Consider the following 20,811-nt stretch of genomic DNA (forward strand, 5'->3'; position numbering starts at 1 on the left):
AATGCCTGGATTTCGGAAACGGCTAAGCGCAAATCGGTCTTGTTCGACGTTTACAAATCATTCTTGTCAATCAGGTTTAACGAATATTTATTCAGGCTAACATGTTATAAATTAAAATTCATTTTTGTTCTAGATAAAACCCGCGATGATCTAAAGTTTGGTTCCGCAAGTATACCTGGAGAAGAAATCCTATTTAAAAAACAATTGGATAAAACAATTGAATTTGCAACATTGGTCAATTGTAAAAAGTAAGTACAATACTCTCACAATTAGGTTTGAGGGAGGTGAAAAAGGTATCAGGCAGAATGAGGCATGTCATGATTAGCCTGACAAGTCGAGCCGATCTATGTCTGTCTATCTGTCCATATGAATACCTTGATCTTGGAGACTAAAAATTCGAACTCCAAATGGGGGGGAACGACCTAGAAGGTTTGTTTGAAAAATCACCCGTTTTTCCCCGATCAACTTCAAATTGTTTTTTGTGATTCATAAAAGAATACAAAAACAAGTAATAATTTATACAAAATAATGTACTTTTGTTGCAAATTTCATCTAAATCGGTTAATTCTAAGAAAAGTACCAATTTCACTCCGGTACTACGCCCACAAGCTGCAGCATGAAGTTCGCTTCTTCCTTTTGCTTCTGCTAGTGGCGCATAGAGCTCAGTGTCGGAAGTTTACCTGGGTACAGGGGATTTCACTGTCGGGCTTGCTCGACTGTAGCGTTCTCTCTTGTTTTAAGTTCTATAATTATTATAGTATGTAAAGAGTCGGGACACTCGACTTTAGCTTTCTTACTTGTTTTTTTGTTGTGTAGTACACTTAGCATTAGCGTTTTCATTAATAACTTTCGGTTTCGTTATTTTTATAGCCTGTACCCAAAGGGTAAAAGGCTATACTAGTTTTGTGCGAATGTATGTAACAGGCAGAAGGAGGCGTGGCAGACCCCACAAAGTATATATATTATTGATCAGGATAACAAACCGAGTCGATATAGCCATGGTCAGTCTGCCCGTCCGTCTGTATGAACGCAAGGATCTCAGCAAATACAAGAGCAAGAATAACCAAACTTGGTATCCACATTCTTCTAAGTCCGAGAAAGGACGAGTTTGTATTTTTTTTCTAATACCTTTCGGTTTCGTTATTTTTATAGCCTGTACCCAAAGGGTAAAAGGCTATACTAGTTTTGTTCGAATGTATGTAACAGGCAGAAGGAGGCGTGGCAGACCCCACAAAGTATATATATTCTTGATAAGCGTGACAAGACTAGTCGATCTAGCCCTGTCTGTCTATCTGTCTGTCCGTCCGTATGAACACCTGGATCTCAGAGACTATAAGAGATAGAGACACCAAATTTTGCACAAAGATGCCTTATGTGTGTACGCTATACGAGTTAGTTTTATTTTTTTGATTCCCCCCCCCCCACTTCCCCCCTATGGGGGTTTTTCCGTAACGCCGTTCGTATAATTGCCTATATCTCGGAAACTATAAGATCTAGGAACACCAAATTTTAGTCCAAGATGCCTTATGTGAAGACGCAGAAAATGTGTATTTTGGAATTTCCCTCCCTCCCCCCTCTCCCCCGCAAATCGTAACTGCCGTAATTCTTAGAATTTCGAACTAAAATTTTGGAAATACCGCCAGTTGGTTATAATGTGTCCGTATGCCAAGTTTCACCATGATAGACCGATTTAACAAGAAGTTATAGCCATAAATATATGTGCTGCTCAGGTGCTGCCCAAGCGCTGCTCAAGCTGCTAACATGTTTACACAGACACGAATAGATGCGCATAGGCATATATACACTCACACAAATGAAATTGCTATGTAAATGTGCAATTAAAGGGTGTATTACGTGAGCTCGAATACCGAGAGAGGTAAAATCGATCAACATTTTTTTTTTAATTTTCTTCAATTTTTTTTATTTTCTATAATTATTGTAAACATATGTACAGAGTATTTCAAAGTCGGGACACCCGACTTTAGCTTTTTTACTTGTTTTTCATACGATACACGGTCCTCTACGTACGGTTAAAACAGTGAAGAGAAACAAAACAAAACCCTCGCATGCATATGTATATACATATATATTTAACACATACACAAATGTACATAGGTATATGTTTGTATATACATATACTTGTATGTTTATGTTTGTATATACATATACAGTGGTCCATCGAACACTGTTGTTTAATTGTAATAAATAATGTTCTATGGTTTTAAATCATAAACGAAATTTTTAAAACGAAAAAAAACTGCAAGTCATTGGCACGCTCTTATTCTTTCGGTCACATTTTTTGATCATCTACGCCTTTTAACTGCAAAGGCAAAATGCCCAAAGTTTACAGTTACCGTCGCTAGGCAACGACTGAGTAAGCGATAGTAAAGCAGAAACCGAATAACGAAGCTACGCATATTCTGCTTCGCATTGCGGGTATATGTATGTATGTATGTACATATGTATATGATTTGTTCTAATTGATCTCAATAAATTATAAGATGTTATTATTTAGATATTCCGTTTATTGCATTCAAACTTCGATGTATCGATATCGATAGTATCGGTGGATTCAACTATCGAAAGTTTTACTCTAGCAAATTGAGATGAGAATTGTCAGTGTTTTTTGATCGTGGCTCATCGCTGCACTGCATTGACACGAGTGCCGTGTTCAATATTCCGAGTTCGTGCGTGATCGTATTGACTCAATAAGGTACCAAAAGACACAAATGTGGATTTAAAATTAGGATATACTCTTATAATTATCCCCCTTTTTTGCACATAGTCTATATTAAAACGTTACGTTATCTCTATATATATCAAACAGTTTGTCTTGACTGATTGGGGATCAACGCACAGGCCAAACGGTAAAAGTTAGGATCCTAATATTTGGACTCAAGTATCTTTTCGTATTATATATCACAGTGTATGTGATGTAATGTTCGTTTAAATACCTTAAATGACTTCCTACTGGTAACTAATTAGGTGAAAACATATGGGTAGGTCATGTACACACAAAATAAATACAATTGGAAACATTATATTGAGTCGGGTTAAGACGGGCAATACATGCTAGTATATCTATGTATATATATAAAACAGTGTGTCCTGACTGATTGGCAACCAACGCACAGCCCAAACGGTAGAAACTAGGAAGCTGAAATTTGGACACAAGATCCCTCTCACAGTGAAAGTGAGCACTTTTGGAAAATGCGAGCTCCAAAGGCAGGAAAACGGGCTCCAACAATTGTATGAAAAATCTACAATTTTAGTTTGTATACTCTCAAAAAGAATACAAGAAAAACTGTATACTTGGTTTTTTGTTATTTTTCCTGGGGTTAGAATTATAGGGATATTCCCGTGGAAAAATCGGGACACGAAAAGCTATGTGCAATCAACGCACAGCCCAAAAGGTAAAAGCTAGGAAGCTGAAATTTAAACACAAGTTGGTTTATGGTGTAGGTGAGCAATAAAAAAAGATTTTCAAAAATTCGAGCTCCAAAGGGGGGAAAACGAGCTCCAAAATTTGTTTGAAAATTCTGAATTTCTGCACCGATCAACTTTTATAATCTATAAAAAAATACAAACCAAACTGCATACTCGTGTTTTTCGAAATTTGTATTGGAGCTTGAATTATTGCTGTTTTAATATTTCTTCACTATTTTTCAAATGAAAATTTTGTGTTATAAATGTTGTCTGATCGATTTCAAATTTGGTATCAGTAATAAACATAACTATATCTACAAATTGGCATTCAACGATTTTCAAAATATAGAAATATGATTTTACTTGCAGCAACAACAAATAACAAAGATCGCAAAATATCAAACAGTTGGGGACATCACATACACACACTCACGCACACACGTTCAGGAGAGAAGGAAATTCCAAAATACACATTTTCTGCGTATTCACATAAGGCATCTTGGACCAAAATTTTGTGTCCCTAGATATAGGCGATTATACGAATGGAAAATCGGGAAAACGCCCATAGGGGGGAAGTGGGGGGAAAAAACAAAAAAATAAAACAAACTTGCACAGCGTAAACACATAAGGCATCTTTGTGCAAAATTTGGTGTCTCTAGCTCTTATAGTCTCTGAGATCCAGTTGTTCATACGGACAGGCGGACAGACAGACAGTTAGGGCTAGATCGACTCGTCTCGTCATGCTGATCAAGAATATATACACTTTTTGGGGTCTGCCACGCCTCCTTCTGCCTGTTACCTTTTCAGCTCCCGAAAACCTAATATACTCTCGTACATTTTATGTACAGAGTATAAAAATAAACTCCAGCACTGAAAAAACAAGTAAAAAGCTAAAGTCGGGTGTCCCGACTTTGAAATACTCTGTACATATGTTTAGAATAATTATAGAAATTAAAAAAAGGAGAATTAAAAAAAAAATGTTTTGATCGATTTTACCTCTTTTGGTATTCGTACTCACGTAAAGGGTGTATAATTGCACATATACAAAGCAATTGCGTCTATGTGAGTGTATGTATGTTTATGCTCGTATATTCGTGTCTGTGTAAGCATGTTCGCAGTCAACCAAAGCACCAGCAACAACAGCAGCCGCGGGCAGCGCCTGGGCAGCGCTTGAGCAGTGCTTGAGCAGCGCCGGGTGCAGCAAATATATTTATTGCTATAACTTTTTGTTAAATCGGTCTATCATGATGAAACTTGGCATACGGACACATAATTACTAACTGGGGGTAGTTGCATTTTTAGTTCGAAATTCTAAGAATTACGGGAGTTAGAGAAAATCGCGATTTGCATGGGAGAGGGGGGAGGGAGGGAAATTCCCAAATATACATTTTCTGCGTATTCACATAAGGCATCTTGGACTTGGTACGAATGGAAAATCGTGAAAACCCCCATAGGGGGGAAGTGGGGGGAAAAAACAAAAAAAATAAAACAAACTTGCACAGCGTACAGACATAAGGCATCTTTGTGCAAAATTTGGTGTCTCTATCTCTTATAGTCTCTGAAATCCAGGTGTTCATACGGACGGACAGACGGAGGCGTGGCAGACCCCACAAAGTAAATATTCTTCATCAGGGTGACAAGGTGAGTCGATATAGCCATGTCCGTGTGTCCGTCCGTTTGTATGAACGCAAGGATTTCAGAAAGTAAAGGGCTAGAATAACAAAATTTTGTACCTAGATTCTCCTAAGTGCGAGAAAGTACGAGTATGAGTTTTTTTTTCGATGCACCGCCACACTATTCGTGTTTTTCCAATAACTCCCGTAACTCTTGGAATTTTGAATTCAAATTTGGTCATTACATCCAGTTAATGATTATGTGTCCGTATGTTCAATTATGAAGAAAGTTATAGCCATAAATAAAATCGCTGCCCATGCTACACGCTATACTCATATAAACACGATTCTGATGTAAATGTATGCTGTTGAAACTGTACATAAACATGTCTCCAATTTTGTATATATGTATTGAATAATTTGTATTTAATTAAATTAAATAATTTAATTATATAATTTTGTAAAATTTAATAAACAATTTTTTTTTTCCAATTTTCCTTTTTGGTGGGAGGTACAGGTAAGAGTTGAGCTCGCTCGACTTTAGCATTCCTTTCTTGTTTTCAAATAATAGCTTGTGTTATTAATGTTGTCTGATCGATTTCAAATTTTGTATCCGTAATCAACATAACTACAAGTATATCTACAAAGTGACATTCAACGATTTTCGAACTACAGAAATATGTTTTTTACTTGCCATATGCAGCAACAATAAATAACAAAGAACGCAAAATATCAAACAGTTGGGGACATCAGATAAACACACTTACACAGTGACACACTCACAGACACAAATATAGATGGGCAAAGTCGGTGCTTTTTATTGTTCGTGGTACATCGCTGCTCTGCGTGGACACGAGTGCCGTGTTTCATACAAGGGGTGTTCCAAAGTAAACAGGACTTTAAAAAAAAAAACAGGACAAATGGTTTTTTCGGCAAAATCAATTTATTTTATTCAAAATAGTCTCCTTCTGCTTCAATACAGCTTTTTGCACGATCCAAAAGCATGTCGAAGGAGTGTTTTATCTCGTTGGCCCTTATGTCCGCCAGTATGCCGGTGCAAGCCTTTTGAATGGCCTCTACGTCTGCATAACGCTTTCCTTTCATGGGCAAATGCATTTTTCCGAAAAGGTAGAAGTTGCACGGTGTCATATCAGGTGAATACGGCGAGTGGTCAATGGTTAAAATGTGATTTTTGGTCAAATAATCGGTCACAAGCGTCGATCGATTCTGAGCAATTTTTGGTCATCAGTCAATTTGTGCGGAACAAACCGTGCACACACCTTTCGTAAGCCCAGTTTCGATGGAATTTTCGGTGATAACGAATTTTGATTGGCCCACATGTTGATCGTCATTTATGTCCTCACGACTACTTTGAAAACGTTGAAACCACTCGTGCACTCTGCTACGGGATAGGCAATCATCGCCATACAATATAGCTTTTTGCACGATCCAAAAGCATGTCGAACGAGTGTTTTAGCTCGTTGGCCGGTATGGCCGCCAGTATGCCGGTGCAAGCCTTTTGAATGGCCTCTGCGTCTGCATAACGCTTTCCTTTCATGGGCAAATGCATTTTTCCGAAAAGGTAGAAGTCGCACTGTGCCATATGAGGTAAATACGGCGAGTGGTTAATGGTTAAAATGTGATTTTTGGTCAAATAATCGGTCACAAGCGTCGATTCTAACGCATCAGTCGACATATAGATAGCGCCACCAGGGGGCGCTAGATTCAAAAAGTCCTGTTTACTATGGAACACTTCTTGTAAAAGCCATAGGTGATCGGTGATTAATTAAAGATTTTTCAAACGAATTTTCCAAAACCCCTTCTTAGTGCACACGTACACTGTAAAAGGATACTTGGTTCCAAATATCAGCTTCCTAGCTTTTACCGTTTGGGCAGTGGGCTGTTTCCTTTTGTTCCCCATGAAGGCCTCAATAATTCAGACTCCAAGGAAAAACAAGATAGAACGCTCGAGCAAGGCCGACAGTGAAATACCCTGAACTCTCCACAAAGAAGCAAAATTAAAAAATATATATTTTAAAAAAATTAAGGCAGAAGGAGGCGTGGCAGACCCCACACAGTTTATATATTCATGACCAACATGACAAGACGAATCGATCTAGCCCTGTCTGTCTGTCTGTCCGTCCGTCTGTCTGTATGAGCGCAAGGATTTCAGGAAGTACAAGAGCTAGAATAACCAAACTTGGTATCGAGGTTCCCCTAAGTCCTAGACAGGTCAACTTTTTTTTTTTTCTGATACATCCCCCTACTCCCCCGCAATTCGTGTTTTTGTTTATAAATTCCGTAATTCTTGGAATTTTGAAATTAATTTTGGTAGGTACATCCAGCTAGTACTAATGTGCCCGTGTGCCGCGTTTCATCATGATAGGTTAATTGTGAAGAAAGTTATAGCCATAAATAAAATCGCTGCTCATGCGCTGCCTGCAGCTCTGCCGGCAGCGCTGCCCGCAGCTGTTGTTGTTGCTGCTGCTGCTTGGGTTCAACTTTGTGCTGTATACAGACACGCATATAAAAACGCAGAGACACGATTCACATGTATGTATATGTTGGAACTGTACATGAACGTGTTTTTAATTTAATTAATATACTTTTTTTTAATTATTTAAATTTTTTTTTTTAACTTTTTCCTTTTTGGTGGGAGGTACAGGGTATTTAAGAGTTGAGCTTGTTCGACTTTTTTACAGAATATAATATTTCTCATTGCATATTTTGTTTCAAATGGCTGTTGTACACAATTATAGTTTTTCGAATATTATATTTTTTCAGAATTCACTTGATGGCCGGAATTGTAGTTAACGGATTAAACACTGAACAGTTGAAAGTCTACATATCAAATCTTAAAATTGCTTCGGAAATCTTAAATAAGTCCAATATGATTGGTCTTATTGAACCTATCAATAAATATGCTATATCAACGTATTTCCTCAATTCATATGAGAAAGGTAAACAAATCTTTAAAATTTAATGCAATTTGAACCGTGTATTTCTATTGAGTTGCTTTTGTTTCGATAAAAAAAAAGAGAAGAAAAATACATCGTACAGTGTTTGTGTTAGTACATAGGTGTCTATCTTCTCTATACTAATACTTGTAGCTTTTACATTCTGTACACTAAATGTACAAGAGTATATTATGCAGTATGCAGAAGGAGGCGTGGCAGACCCCACAAAGTATATATATTCTTGATCAGCATGACAAGACGAGTCGATCTATGTCTATCTGTCCGTCTGTCTGTCCGTATGAACACTGGATCTCAGAGACCATAAGAGCTAGAGACACGAAATTTTGCACAAAGATACCTTATGTGTGTACGCTGTGCAAGTTTTTTTTTTTTTTTTTTTTTTTGATTTCCCCCTCCCCCCTTCACACCTATGGAGGGACATCAAATACTATTCTCAGATGCCTAAAATTTAAAAAAAAAATTTTTTTTATTCAAACATATGTACAGAGTATTTCAAAGTCGGGGGTTTGAAAAGGTAGAAGTTGCACGGTGCCATGTCAAGTGAATACGGCGAGTAGTTAATGGTTAAAATGTGATTTTTGGTCAAATAATCGGTCACAATTGGCTGGATTCTGAGCAATTTTTGTTCACCAGTCAATTTGTGCGGAACAAACCATGCACACACCTTTCGTAAGCCCAAATGTTCGGTCAAAATGCGGTAAATCGATGTTTTGGAGATGTGCAATTCCATTTCCATCAATTTCAATGATGATTTCGGCTGATTTTTGATGAATTCACGCACAGTTTCGATGGAATTTTCGGTGATAACGAATTTTGATTGGCCCACATGTTGATCGTCATTTATGTCTTCAAGACCACTTTGAAAACGTTGAAACCACTCGTGCACTCTGCTACGGGATAGGCAATCAATCGCCATAAACTTGTTCCATCAATTGAAACGTTTCGGTAAAAGTTTTACCAATTTTAAAATAAAATTTAATGTTGGCTCTTTGTTCGAAGCTCATTTTCGAACCGATAACACAAACATACTGACACTTAAAACGCAATAACTTCAATTCCAATCGATGAAATGATCAATGAAATTCTCACTATCGATTGTCCGATAAAGATATCAGATTCTAATGCACCAGTCGACATATAGATAGCGCCACCAGGGGGCGCTAGATTCAAAAAGTCCTGTTTACTTTGGAACGGTTCTTGTACAATACGTCGCTACCGTGGCATTCACAGCAATCAAACCACTGCGGCTGTCAGCCGTCTACGCTACCACCATCATCAATGCTGCCGCTTGGAGCCGCTGCTACGGCAGAACTGACCCATCTCAAATATGTATAAATAGCATAACTATCTTTAAGCTAATCAGTTGTACATTAAAAGTTACTACATAAAGGCACCACTAGCAGTAAAACTCAGCGTGTTCTTTGTAACATAGAACCACTTTGAGTCCACCTGGTCAAAAGTGCCAGCTGTGACAGTATAACTGTCATTAGTTCCTGTGCTAATAGCAACGATAAGCATACCCAACTGCTGCCCAATTAACTTTACACTAAATATAAACTTCGGTTACGTTAAAAGAAACCTTAAACTTAAAGCTACATGATGTTTTAAACGGTATTTAGAGGCAAAGTCTCGCAGATTCCATTGAGAAAAAAGAACATTAATGGATGATGGCTTCATCCAGCTGAAATTTAACCACTGCAGTGCGGCAAAAGACTTGCTGTGCAAATTAGTTCAGGAGCTCTCGGTTGACTTGGATATCCTGAGCGAGCCTCAGAAACTTGTAAATGACTTGTACTGACCAATCTGGCAAAGCGGTGCTATGGGTTTGTGGATATCGAGAGATTTATCTGGAGGAGATCCGGGCATGCACGATATTTGTGCGAGCAAGATTTTGTGTCCTATGGTTGTACAGCTGCTACCTGGCCCCTAGCTTAACGATCAGCGAGTTTGTAGCAGCCTTGGATGAGCTGATGTTCGACGTAGCAAATCGTCGTAGGGTAATCTCGCAGTAGCAAGTTGTCTAAAGGACAAGGCACCGTGCTCGGACGCCATCCCAAACCGAGCGCATAAGATGGCACTATTGCTGCATCCCCGCTACTTCGCTGTATTTTTTGATGAATTCCGGAAGGCGAGATCAACGATTGATGCCATCAGTAAAGTCGTCGAGATAGCCTCGAACGCTATTGAAGGGACGCGCTGGAAGGGTGGCACCAAGAAGTATTGCCTGGTGGTACGTCAGACGTAAAATTCCGCAGACTGGGTCTCCATCCTCGACGCACTTGCAGCACACGGCATCCCCGCTTACCTATTCCAATTCATCCGAAGCTATTTCAACAATAGGGTGCTCCGGTATGAAACGTCTACAGGCATCAAGACGCACAAGATTTCCGCAGGCGTACCCCAAGGCTCAGTACTGGGGCCACTCTTGTGGAATATAATGTACGATGACGTTTTGCTACCAACAGGTACTGAAGCAATCGGATTCGCAGACGACGTTGCGGCGGTGGCGAAGGATCTGGTAGAGGCCGACAACAAATGCAATGTTGCCATCAGCAGGATCAACGACTGAATAAATGCAGTGGACTTAGAACTGGCTCCACACAAATCGGAGGCAGTCCTGTCAATCTGTATGTTGTGATGGGTATAATGTTTATCGTTCTGATCATGAGGGTCATGCGGGGTGTGGCCATATATGTAAAAAACAGTCAAATGATTAGCAAACAGCCATTGGGCAGCAATATTGAAAATATGTTCTTGAAAATAACAACTCGCAGCAATACTGAAAGCTTCCTTGTCGGTTGTACTTATATAGTAGACCAAACAGGTTAACGGATTATAGCGATTTCATGAACACCTTTCAATCGGTTTCTTTAAAACACAACAATATTATCCTAGCTGGAGATTTTAACAGCAATATGTTAACTGAACATCATCGCAGGGATGATATGATCTCTCTTGGCATGGTGTACATTTCATGTACAGAGTATAAATAGAGTGGTACATTTGTGATGATCAGCTGTATACGCATATGCATGTATTTGTTTCGCCACTAGCAAGTGCGTTGAAAATCGAAGTCGCTTTGTTTTTAAATGAATTAAATGACAACGTGGTTGATTTTGAAATGCACAATAGTATTATTGCCATATTACAAGATCCAAGTACACAGTGGAAATACCCCCAGTTGGTTATTATGTGTCCGTATGCCAAGTTTCACTATGATAGACCGATTTAACGAGAAGTTATAGCAGCGCTGCCCGCGGCTGTTGTTGATGTTGCTGTTTGGTTGACTGCGAAAATGCTTACACAGACACGAATAGATGCGCATAGGCATACATACACTCACACAGACGCAATTGCTATGTAAATGTGCAATTATAAACCCTTTACGTGAGTTCGAATAACGAGAGAGGTAAAATCGATCAAATTTTTTTTTTTATTTTCTTAATTTTTTTTATTTTCTATAATTATTGTAAACATATGTACAGAGTATTTAGCTTTTTTACTTGTTTTATAATTAATAACGGTGATATCGATGACTTCATTGAAGACTTCGAATCCAACGAAGTTGATTCGGATGAATATGCTCCCGAAAATCCAAGAGAAAACACCGAACTAGCAACAACACGCAACAATATAAAGGGACAATTATAATTTTTTTTAAATAAATTGATAAACATAAATTTTTATACTTTTATTATTTCATTTATTTCAATCTTTTTTCGATATTGTGGAAATAAGCTCCTTTAGCAGTTTATTGCGCTCAATTTGTATTTCATTCGATTGTTCCCAAGCTTTTCTTATGCCTTTCAGCTCTTCGGTCCGTTGCTCTTCAATTTCGATTATCTTCTTAGTTTGGGAATAACGCTGCCTCTGCACAAGCGCCTTGCTCTTTTTCATTTGCTGTGGGGTTGGTACTTCTCTCCCTGGCATGAAAGAGGACGGCCCATCAACATCAAATACTGGATCTAAGTTCTCCAGTTCCATGTTGCATGTTGTTGCAAGTTCATTTCCGTTGACACGAAAGACGCCACGGTTGTTTTAATACCAGCGGTAGAGTCGTCCATTAAATTCAAAAATTACAGAGCAAGTTGACAAGTTGGTAACTTTTCTAACACTTCTTGACTATTCTAAATCTTTTGAAACGGTAAACCCTACCATACTTTGCACAAAACTAAAAAGATTATTCAACTTCTCTGACTCGGCAGTCCAATCGTAGTCGAATCGTACCTATCCTGTTGCCATCAAGCAGTTGTCACTTCGTAAAGTTTTTCGTCTTTTATGTTAGTAAAACGTGGTGTCCAACAGGGATCAGTGTTAGGGCCTCTGTTATTTTCTATATATCTTAATGACCTTCCATGTTTCGTATCAAATTGCGAGATTCACATGTACGCAGATGATGTCCCGCTATATGTTAGTCGTCTGATAAATAGAATAGAAGAATGTGTTAGTGTCTGTAATGACGATCTGTTAAAAATCAGTGAATGGGCGAGAATTAATTATCTACAGTTAAATCCGGAAAAATCTATATGGTTGGTATTATATAAAAAGAAGATTAACTCACTCAATCTAGAGAAGTGGAAACTTAGCAATGATCATATCGAATACGTAAAGAAGGCAACTAATTTAGGCATAATCTCAATGAGACACTATCCTGGCATAATCACGTCAATAATGCAGTAGGAAGAACATATAGTGCACTAAAGCATCTCTCTTTGACGTAGAATTTCCTCCCAGCCAAACTCAAGCTCCTTATTGCAAAGTCATACCTGATAACTTCATTATGGGGATGAATTATTCGGAAACTGCGATGCCGCAAAACAGAATAAATTAAGAGTCGCCTTCAACAGCATTGCGCGATATGTCTATGGCATTAAACGGACTCGTGGATAAAACTTAGGACTCTAATTTTCTTGCATAGAACCATTAATCGAAAAGAACCGAATTATCTGTATGGAAAAATTTCATTTAGTTTATCAAGGAGAACCAATAATATAGTTTGCAAAAGATATAGATTATCCAGCTCAGCAAGGCACTTTTTCGTCTTTGCTGTTCGTCTGTGGAACGAGCTTAGAACTACAAGGTGTGTTCCAAAGTAAACAGGACTTTAAAAAAAAAAACAACGAATGGTTTTTTCGGCAAAATCAATTTATTTTATTCAAAATAGTCTCCTTCTGCTTCAATACAGCTTTTTGCACGATCCAAAAGCATGTCGAAGGAGTGTTTTAGCTCGTTGGCCGGTATGTCCGCCAGTATGCCGGTGCAAGTCTTTTGAATGGCCTCTGCGTCTGCATAACGCTTTCCTTTCATGGGCAAATGCATTTTTCCGAAAAGGTAGAAGTCGCACTGTGCCATATGAGGTAAATACGGCGAGTGGTTAATGGTTAAAATGTGATTTTTGGTCAAATAATCGGTCACAAGCGTCGATCGATTCTGAGCAATTTTTGGTCGTCAGTCAATTTGTGCGGAACAAACCGTGCACACACCTTTCGTAAGCCCAAATGTTCGGTCAAAATGCAATAAATCGATGTTTTGGAGATGTTCAATTCCATTTCCATCAATTTCAATGATGATTTCGGCTGATTTTTGATGAATTCACGCACAGTTTCGATATAATTTTCGGTGATCACGAATTTTGATTGGCCCACATGTTGATCGTCATTTATGTCTTCAAGACCACTTTGAAAACGTTGAAACCACTCGTGCACTCTGCTACGGGATAGGCAATCATCGCCATAAACTTGATCCATCAATTGAAACGTTTCGGTTAAAGTTAAAACGCAATAACTTCACTTCCAATCGATGAAATTTCATGAAATTCTCACTGGATAATCGATAAAGATAGCAGATTCTAACGCACCAGTCGACATATAGATAGCGCCACCAGGGGCGCTAGATTCAAAAAGTCCTCTTTACTTTGGAACGCACGTTGTATAACTAATGAAAAAAGTAAAAAGCACTTAACCTATTCTAATACATTGACATTCATTTGGCTTTACTTATGATCTTTTACTATGATAACAACAAGAGAAAAAAAAAGGGAAAAACCATAAATTTTTGTATTAATAAAATTAATCTTATAAAAATAGGTTAAGTAGGCTATACAAATCACTGTTAATTTTATCTAAGAAAATTGTATTCTTTGTATTCCTTATCAGGAAGGATAGTGGTGCCGTATCTTGCTAACTCCTTGATGCAGTTGTCAATGACTGAGGGGATGAGGTCGTTTCACCGTAATATATTGGCGTGGCCAGCGCCTCCTTCTGACCACTGTTTAGTTTCTCTCATGTGCCATGCGGCCGGGGTGGTGTACGTCATGCCCATAAATGATTATAGAGAGTATATCTAGAATGGTGTAGTTGTAAGAGCACAGCCTGTCGTTGAACTTTATTTAGCGTTTCAAGCGATATATTTTTGGTGAAAACTGGATAATGTGGACGATCCCAGCGTAGCCCTGCTGGACCGCTCGGTTAAGGACTGTCTAACAAGTTCTACGACGGAGTTCTCTACGCCCAGATCAGTGCCTGATCGTGTAATGTTGTTTGGGGATAGGTTGTTAAAAGGACCTATATCTAAGAAGGTGACAAGAGTATATTCCTTGATATTGAAAGATTTCTCAATATTTGAAAAAACAGCATGGAGGCCGTTTCAAATGATTTTTATTTATTTATTTATTTATGCTAACAAACATTGACTGTCGACATAAGAAATAGTACATAAAAATTATAAAAAGCACCATAAGCTAGAAAAGCCTAAGAGGGAGAAATCTAATAAAATTACAATAATATCTAATTAACGCCTCCGACCCGGTGGGGGAATATTATTAGCCCTTCGGCTAGCTGTGCCCCGTCTCACAGCCAAGTGTGGTCGGTGGCGTCAATAGATCAACCGATATAAAAAAAAGAAAAGCTTAACAGAGAGCAGAAGCTTAGAAATACTTAAAAGCTAATTTTAAAAAGAAAAAAGTGAAAAAAAATTGGAATGTCTGACCCGGTGGGGGAAGATTTATTAGCCAGTCCGGCAAGCTATGCCCCGTCTCACAGCCGATCCAGGTCAGAGATTCCGAAGATGGCTGAAAAGAGAGGCTTTTATTATAGGAAGAGACAGTTCAGTTGAGAGCAGGTGAAAATACAGTGGTACATCTACTAAGAAAAACGGGAAGATAATTTCTTGTCGTTCTGGAAGGATCTGAGAAATTAAGACGACCTAAAAGGAAAGGAGAATCAACACTACCGGCAATCAGTTTGTGGAGAAATACAGCACCAAGGACAGTCCTCCGATTAGCCTATGACGGAAGATTAATAAGCAGAAGTCTGCTCGAGTAAGGCGGCAAACGAAGGTTGGGATCCCAGTTTAAACCGCGAAGAAGGAAGCAAAAAGAAGGAATTATTTCTGAACAGACTCGATTCGATCCTGATGCGTTTTGTACTGCGGACACCAAACGCATGAGCAGTATTCTAGAATAGGCCGTACCAGTGAACTGTAAAGTAGTTTTCGGCGAACGTTTAACGAATCCAAGAACGCTCTTAGCCTTGTTTATAATACAAGAAATGTGAAGATTGAAGTTCAATTTAGAATCAAACAGAACTCCAAGATCTTCGACAGTAAAAATACGTTGCAATAATTCATTGTCAATCGTATAGGTGACAAGATGAGGTCTGGTCCGATAAAAGGACATAAACTTACATTTAGAGCAGTTAAGGTGCAATTGGTTAACCAAGCACCATCTCTGCATGCAGTTCAGATCATCCTGCAAACGAATGTGGAGGAGAGGATCGTTATACTTGTATGAAAGAATGAACTTCACATCATCAGCATACATCAGTATGTGAGCGAATAACAATGGGCCAAAATGAAATCCAAAGCAAAAAATTTGAAGGAAACCCAATACGATCAAGCTTTAACAGGAGTAGGTCGTGATTCACTGGATCAAATGCCTTACTGAAATCAGTATAAATAACATGAGTTTGCACTTTAGCTAGGAATGCATCAGTTATGAATGATGTAAAGTCCAGCAAATTGGATGTTGTCGAACAATATTTCATAAAATCAAGCGACAAATTGAAAAGCTTCAGCAACGTTTGGCACAGGGAGGTAGAACACTCCTTGAGCACGCAACTGGGAATGTTGTCTGGCCGAAGAGAGTATGAAGATTTGACTGCCTTAATACCTGACAGAATGCAGGAACTCCTAATTATGGGTGAAAAAATATAATTAGAATTAGGAATTTTATAAGGGTAAGTTGACTGAAAAAAGCGAATAAGTCAACAATAGCCGAATCATTGCTTGCATTTTTATTATGAAGAAAAAAAGAATAAGGCAAATTTGACGATTTACGCTTGCAGTTCGCAAAATTGTAAAACTGTTTAGGGTCTTGAACAAATTGAGCTTTACAGCGCTCAAGATAATCAGTGTAACACTTAGAATTGAGAAGAAGAAAGTTCGATTGGCCTATAGAGTATTTTGAAAAGTCCACACAAGATCCAGTTTGCTTGAATTTTTTAAAATACCCGGATTTCCTATTCTTTTAATTGGAAAGTTGCCGATTAAACCAAGGAGGAAGATAGTAGAATGCTATAGTGAATGCATCGAAAAAATAGAAAATGGTCTCATAAAAAAAGTAGACGCGATTTCAATGTCAACGGATTCGTATAGAAATCACCAATCAGTTTCTGAAATAAGTCTGTTGAGCTTATTAAAATCGGCTTTCCGAAAACAACGGCGTGTACTTTTATGAGCCAATGGAGGAGAGGTTTCGTAAAGAGAAATCGAAATTTCAATAGTAGGGTGATACGGATCTTCGGGAATAGATAGAGGTGAAGATCTAGAGATTACAGCATCTGTGCCCTCGTTTACAATTAATTTTTCCTTGACTCCCCGACGTGGGGAGTCCACCAGGGAGGCTTGAGTTTTTTCCTTAGCTTGCCTACGGGGCATGATTTTTGTAAAGTAGTTCTACCAGCTGTAGTTAACGTGTTTATGAGAGTTGAGGTGAACGCAACCGTACCTGGGCCTTGAGCGAGGATTTCTCGATGATAGTCGCAATTGGTTTCTTGTTTCCTAGAGGTACTTCAAATTGAATGTATCTGTGGCCTGAGAGCGAGTATTCGGAAAGAACTTCTCATTCTTTAATGCTATTGTATAAAGTGATTGGTAAGGTGACGATGGTAAGGTCGAGTATCTGGCTTCGGTCTTTATCCCAAAAGTAGGATCTGATCCTGAATTGTATAGTGCTGTCCCATTGAGTGTAATGGTCGTTTGCGGCCCAGCCGATTTGGAGACCCTGCATAGGAGTGGCTCCTTGTAGTCGTAGTCTTTTCGGGGCTATATTTTCAGGGGTGCTACAGAAATCTCTTCCGCCCAAGTTTCGCATTAAAACTAATTCTCGGTGGCACAGAAATCTGTTTAAAATATCTTATGTTTTGCCTAGAGATTTTATTAAAAACATTAACAAAGACAAAGCTCATTACATTTTTTGAACATCACATTTTGCTGAGTAAAGTCTTTTTTTGTGACTCAAACGAAAGTTAAGAATAAAATTTATATTAGGCGCAATTCTTGTTTCAAATAAGTACCAATATACTGCATATTAATTAAAAGAACTTGGCGCAAATTGAGTCTTGGTGAATGGGCAAGTCCGTTGTTATAAATTCTATGCATAACAGAACAGCCCTGTGTGACAGAATCTGAATTGCATGGTTTGACTTTAAAATAAATAAATAACTTTAAATTTTATGTTGATGATTTTTATGAGTGAAACGAGAGCTGTTTAATTGTCTAAAAAACTCATTAATAATATTTGAAGTTAAGTAGCTAATTTACTAAAATTACGAACAAGAAAGGAATGCTAAAGTCAAGCAGGTCCAACTCTTAACAAGTAAAAAAGCTAAAGTCGGGTGTCCCGACTTTGAAATACTCTGTACATATGTTTACAATAATTATAAAAAATAAAAAAAAAAATAAATAAAAAAAAAATTGGATCGATTTTACCTCTCTCGGTATTCGAACTCACGTAAAGGGTGTATAATTGCACATTTACATAGCAATTGCGTCTGTGTGAGTGTATGTATGCCTATGCGCATCAATTCGTGTCTGTGTAAGCATTTTCGCAGTCAACCAAACAGCAACATCAACAACAGCCGCGGGCAGCGCTGCAGCAGCGCTGCAGCAGCAAATATATTTATGGCTATAACTTCTTGGTAAATCGGTCTATCATAGTGAAACTTGGCATACGGACACATAATTACTAACTGGGGGTATTTACAAAATTTTAGTTCGAAATTCCAAGAATTACGGGAGTTAGAGAAAATCGCATTTGCGGGGGAGAGGGGGGAGGGAGGGAAATTCCAAAATATACATTTTCTGCGTATTCACACAAGGCATCTTGGACTAAAATTTGGTGTGCCTAGGTCTTATAGTCTCCGAGATATAGGCGATTATACGAATGGAAAATCGGGAAAACCCCCATAGGGGGGAAGTGGGGGGGAAAATCAAAAAAATAAAACAAACTCGTATAGAATATACACATAACGCATCTTCGTGCAAAATTTGGTGTCTCTATCTCTTATAGTCTCTGAGATCCAGGTGTTCATACGGACGGACAGACGGACAGACGGACAGACGGACAGACGGACAGACGGACAGACAGACAGACAGGGCTAGATCGACTCGTCTTGTCACGCTGATCAATAATATATATACTTTGTGGGGTCTGCCACGCCTCCTTCTGCCTGTTACATTTTTCAGCTCCCGCAAACCTAATATACTCTTGTACATTTCATGTACAGAGTATAAAAACCCTGTGCCTTCCACCAAAAAGGAAAAAATTAAAAAAAATTTAATTAATTACAAAATATATATTTTAATTAAATTATTTAATTTAATTAAATTATTTAATTTAATTAAATACAAATTATTTAATACATATATACAAATGTGGAGACATGTTCATGTAAAGTTTCAACAGCATACATTTACATCATAATCGTGTCTCTGCGTGTTTATATGCGTGTATATATGCAGCACAAAGTTGACCCAAAGCAGCAACAACAACAAAAGCTGCGGGCAGAGCTGCAGGCAGGGCACGGGCAGCGATTTTATTTATGGCTATAACTTTTTTTAGAATTGACCAATCATGATAAAAACTTAATATACGGACACATAATGTATATGCCAAATTTGAAGTTCAAAATTCCAAGAATTACGGGGAAGTGGAATGGGAGAATCAGAATAAAACAAGAAAGGAATGTTAAAGTCGAGCAGGCTCAACTCTTAAATACCCTGTACCACCACACAAAAAATAAATTATATATATATATATATATATATATATATATATATATATATATATATATATATATATATATATATATATATATATATATATATTTTAAATTAATTTAATTTGATTAATTTAATTAATTAACTAAATTAAATATAAAATATTCCATACATGCACACATACATTTACATTTACATCAGAATCGTGTCTATGCGTGTTTGTGTACTTGTACATATGTATGTATGTGTGCATTGGGTATGGTTATTTTTTTTTATTTATTTATTTAAATCAACAAGTGGATCTGTCGATTTTTTCAATAACAATATATAGGTAATAACATTTTATATATATATATATATAAAGATTTAAAATTAAAAATTCAAATATGATTAATATAACATAGTCTCAACATAAAAGATAAGAAAGTCTACGAAAAAGCTGTAGAGGAAGAGAGAAACAGGGAAAGAGAAAGATGGAACAAGAAAGACAAAAGGAGAAAGAGGGAAATATCCAACCCGGTGGGGGAAAGTTTTAAGCCAGTCCAGCCAGCTATGCCGCGACTCACAGCAGTATGTGGTCAGAGATTTCCACGGAGATAACTATAAAGAAGAACTTTCATAGAATAAAGAGAGAGTTCTGTTGAAAGTAAATGAGAAAGCTCATTATAATTGGAACAAATGACTCGAAAACGATTGTGCGCAGCGTAATCGGTTGTGCACCTAGACAAGACGAATGGCAAATAATTCCTTGTTGGTCTACAAGGAACGGAAAAATTAAGGCGACCTAAGAGGGAAGAGGAGTCAACCTCGCCGATAATCAACTTGTGGAGAAAAACTACTCCAAGAACAGTCCTACGATTTACTAAAGAAGGAAGGTTTATAAGCATCAGCCTGCTAGAGTACGATGGCAAGCGGAGGTTGGGATCCCAGCTTTAACCACGTAGAGCAAAAAGAAGGAATTGCTTCTGAACAGACTAAATACGTTCCTGTTGCTTTCTATACTGCGGACACCAAACGCATGAGCAGTATTCAAGCACAGGGCGTACTAGTGCAGTGTAAAGAAGCTTAGTGATATATGGGTCATTGAATTCCTTGGACCAACGTTTAATGAATCCAAGTAACCCCTTAGCCTTATTGAAAATACTAGATATGTGAAGGTTGAAGTTCAATTTGGAATCAAAAAGAACCCCAAGGTCTTCAACAGTCGATATACGTTGCAATGGCACATTGTCAATCGTATACGTAACTAAATGGGGCAAAGTTCGGTGAAATGTCATGAACTTACACTTAGCGCAATTGAGGTACAAGTGGTTAGCTAAGCACCACGATAGCATGCAGTTCAGATCATCCTGCAGGCGATGAAAATGAGTATGGTCTTTATAAGTCAGAATAAGTTTCACATCATCAGCATACATAAGAATATGAGAGTGTGACAAGGTAGAGGGGAGGTCATTAATAAATAATGTAAAAAGTAATAGGCCAAGATGGCTACCTTGAGGCACACCTGATGATGCAAA

The 20,811-nt window shown here is 38.0% G+C and overlaps 1 protein-coding gene across 3 annotated transcripts in view; it reads left to right on the plus strand.

The window, feature by feature from the left end:
• Positions 1–20,811, plus strand: part of LOC115629549 (putative hydroxypyruvate isomerase) — a 106,917-nt gene that overhangs the window by 82,442 nt on the left and 3,664 nt on the right. The window contains exons 3-4 of one of the 3 annotated variants that reach the window (XM_030526031.1): positions 134–248; positions 7,824–7,999. The exons of 1 other annotated variant lie outside the window; for it this stretch is intronic. In XM_030526031.1, the coding sequence (XP_030381891.1) occupies positions 134–248; positions 7,824–7,999 (291 nt within the window). The remainder of the gene's footprint in view (positions 1–133; positions 249–7,823; positions 8,000–20,811) is intronic. One more of the 3 variants, XM_030526033.1, reaches the window with a different exon arrangement.

This window comes from Scaptodrosophila lebanonensis, unplaced genomic scaffold, assembly GCF_003285725.1.
Source record: "Scaptodrosophila lebanonensis strain 11010-0011.00,11010-0021.00 unplaced genomic scaffold, SlebRS2 tig00000157-arrow-arrow-pilon, whole genome shotgun sequence".
NCBI lineage: Eukaryota > Metazoa > Arthropoda > Insecta > Diptera > Drosophilidae > Scaptodrosophila > Scaptodrosophila lebanonensis.